The sequence below is a fragment of the Enhydra lutris genome, unplaced genomic scaffold (genome assembly GCF_002288905.1).
Source record: "Enhydra lutris kenyoni isolate GAN:26980312 unplaced genomic scaffold, ASM228890v2 scaffoldscaffold20, whole genome shotgun sequence".
NCBI classification, from domain to species: Eukaryota; Metazoa; Chordata; class Mammalia; order Carnivora; family Mustelidae; genus Enhydra; species Enhydra lutris.
The window spans coordinates 29,437,086-29,439,968 of NW_019154104.1; the positions used below are offsets into that span (position 1 = coordinate 29,437,086).

Genomic DNA, 2,883 nt, shown 5'->3' on the forward strand with positions numbered 1-2,883 from the left:
CTCGGCCTGCCTCTCTGCCTACTTGTGACCTCTGTCTGTCAAATAAATAAATAAATCTTAAAAAAAAAAAGATTTTATTTATTATTTATTTGACAGACAGAGATCACAAGTAGGCAGAGAGAGGAGGAAGCAGGCTCCCTACTGAGCAGAGAGCCCGATGTGGGGCTCGATCCCAGGACCCTGAGATCATGACCTGAGCCGAAGGCAGAGGCTTTAACCCACTGAGCCACCCAGGCACCCCCATGATCAATATGTTTAATGACACAGAGGCAGCCCAGATTCAGGGGTCAGAAGGGCTCCAGAGAGGAGGTGAAGCTGTGGTGGGGCTTTGATGAGTGAGTAGGAGTTCGGTGGGGTCTCTGTGAGAGTCAAGAAGGATAATTCTAATTAAGTCATTCAGTCAGTCCTTTGTTCATTTCCTCACACAGGTTCATTCATTCATGAACACATATTGAGTCCTGGGATGCTTAGTAAATAGGGCAGAGCCCCCAAGTGCCTTGTCCCCAGGTGGCCCTCACCACCCCTCGCCCCCAGGCTACATAACCCCAGGGCTCTGTGGGTCTCTGGCTTCCCCATGGCAGTGCTGGGGGCTTGGACATTGAGGCTCTGGCGAAAAGAGAAAGGATGTTGGCACCTGGCCCTTTGCAGGGAGATGGCCCTGGTCTAGAAAGCCTCACGTCCCACTCTGTTCCACGCAGACTTGTGGTTCCAGGCAGTCCTTCGCAGAGCCCTGGGTGACCAGGGATTTCCCACCTCCTGGCCTTTGTTGGGTCTGTGCCCTTCTTCTACATACACAGCCCGCAGGTGAAGCGCAGACAGACACTTCAAGGCTTGAGGACAGGAGCTGCCTGGCTTGGAGACAGGGCCCGGCAGGTGTCGAAATGCCTCCCTGGCTGTTGGAATGAGGCATTGCCAGGCCAAGACACGGAAGGAGAAATTGCTGGCGGCTTGGCTGAGCCTCAGTTGCCTTCTCTGCATCAGTGTGCTCAGGGCTGATGAGACACGGTGTGGACGGGGAGCGTGTGTCCAGGCTCAGCGGGAGGTGGTCGGGGCTCACCCTCACCTCCTTCCATGAGACAAGGTCGGGCTGTTGCTGCTCCTCACCCAGTCCCTCTGATTTCCTTCCAGGTGTCTGCGGTGTTGCTGTGGGCTACCCCCTGGACACAGTAAAGGTAGGGCAATGGCCAGGCCTCCACCACCCACCCTAAGGCCCCTGGCTGGGATTAGGCTGCCCTCCCGGTCTCCTGCATCCATCCGTGGCCAGGAGACCTTTCTGGCCGGCTGATCAGACCAGCCCTCCCCCTGCTCCTCGGGACTACGTCAGCCCCTCTTCTCACCTGTGTGTCAGGGTTCGTGTCTTACGCGGGCTCCCGGTCCTTGCCCTGCCCGCAGTCCGCCACCACGCCTCTGACAATCAAGGCATTGGCTTGTCCCCTCCCCCAGGCCTACTGACCTTGCTGTCGGCCTGAAGCCACCCCTTCCTGAAGTCTGCTTCTCTCGCAGGTCAAGATCCAGACAGAGCCCAGGTACAGGGGCATCTGGCACTGCGTCTGGGACACGTATCGCCGAGAGCGGGTAGGCCGGGGCCCGTGGTAATGGGCAAGAGGATGTCAGGGCCTCGGCCCCAGGCGGGCCACTCCCAATGAGCCAGCCCTGTCCGAGCTTAGCTCTGTCACCTTCCAAATGGGAGGGATTGTACCAAGCTGCTGGGTTTCTCTGAGGATGAGAGCCATGTGTCCAGCACATAGGAGGTGTCCAGAATGAGGTCCTGCCTTCAGGAGAAGGTCCACGGGTGGCATCTGGGGCCTTGGGGGTCAGGGAAGGACCCTGAGTGTTTGTATTTCTGTCCCCTCCAGGCTGGGCACCCCTTGAACGCCATGGTGGGTGACACTGTTAGTTGTCCCATGTCCAGCTCAGAGCCCAGTCCAGAGGAGGGACTCAGGGATACTTAGCAACGTGAACTTGGGGCTCGATGCGGGCCAGGGGTGAACGGATGAGAAAACAGCAACAGTAAAGCACGCTACTCAACGTCATCTTCATCATCAAATAGCTGTCCTAGGTCCAGCCTGGCCATCTGTCTCTTCAGTCCCTCACATCACCTGGAGAGTGGGGTGTTACGATTCCCAGTTTAGGTCACAGAGCCTTGGCTGTGAGAGATGGGCCTGAGGTCCCACGGTCAGGGAGGCCAGGGCAGGGCTGAGACATGGCCCACTCGGCCTGGGGCCCCCGGGGTGGCCCTCTTCCTGGCTGGGCCTCTGGCCTGACTAGGGTCCTCGGGTCCGGTCTGTCTGCCCACCAGGTGTGGGGCTTCTACCGAGGCCTCTCGCTGCCTGTGTGCACCGTGTCCCTGGTCTCGTCCGTGTCTTTTGGCACCTACCGCCACTGCCTGGCACGCATCTGCCGCTTTCGCTATGGCAGCCCCGACGCAAAGCCGGCCAAGACTGACATCACACTGTCCGGATTTGCCTCTGGCCTGGTCCGCGTGAGTGGGGTGGGGGGCGGGGCCCCTCGGGACTGCGGGGTCGGGCGAGGCTGAGAGAGCCACCCAGGAGGCCACCCAGCCCCACAGCGGAGGAAACCCAGGCTTGGGGCAGGGCAGAGACTGGATGAGGGCCGGGGTTGGTGAGTGAGGGCCCAGCTGATTCTCGTTAGCTCGGCGACCTTGGGCGACCTTGGGCGCGCCAGGGAGCCTCTCTGAGCTTCTGTCTCTTCACCAGTAAGAGGCACGGTGAAGCTCCTGTAAGGTTCTCAGTGGAGAGCCCCCGGGATGGAATCAGGTATGAGGGCCCACAGAGCGGTAGCCAGTATTGTTAGTAATATGTCGCTTACTCATGTTAGTAATATGTCGCTTACTCATGTTAGTAATATGTCGCTTACTCATGT

At 58.8% G+C, this 2,883-nt stretch overlaps 1 protein-coding gene across 1 annotated transcript in view; it reads left to right on the plus strand.

The window, feature by feature from the left end:
- The window catches only part of LOC111148750 (solute carrier family 25 member 47), a 5,491-nt gene that overhangs the window by 1,428 nt on the left and 1,180 nt on the right, over positions 1-2,883 (plus strand). Inside the window, exons 2-4 of the mRNA XM_022505539.1 lie at positions 1,129-1,172; positions 1,504-1,575; positions 2,300-2,482. Coding sequence (XP_022361247.1) covers positions 1,129-1,172; positions 1,504-1,575; positions 2,300-2,482 — 299 coding nt within the window. The remainder of the gene's footprint in view (positions 1-1,128; positions 1,173-1,503; positions 1,576-2,299; positions 2,483-2,883) is intronic.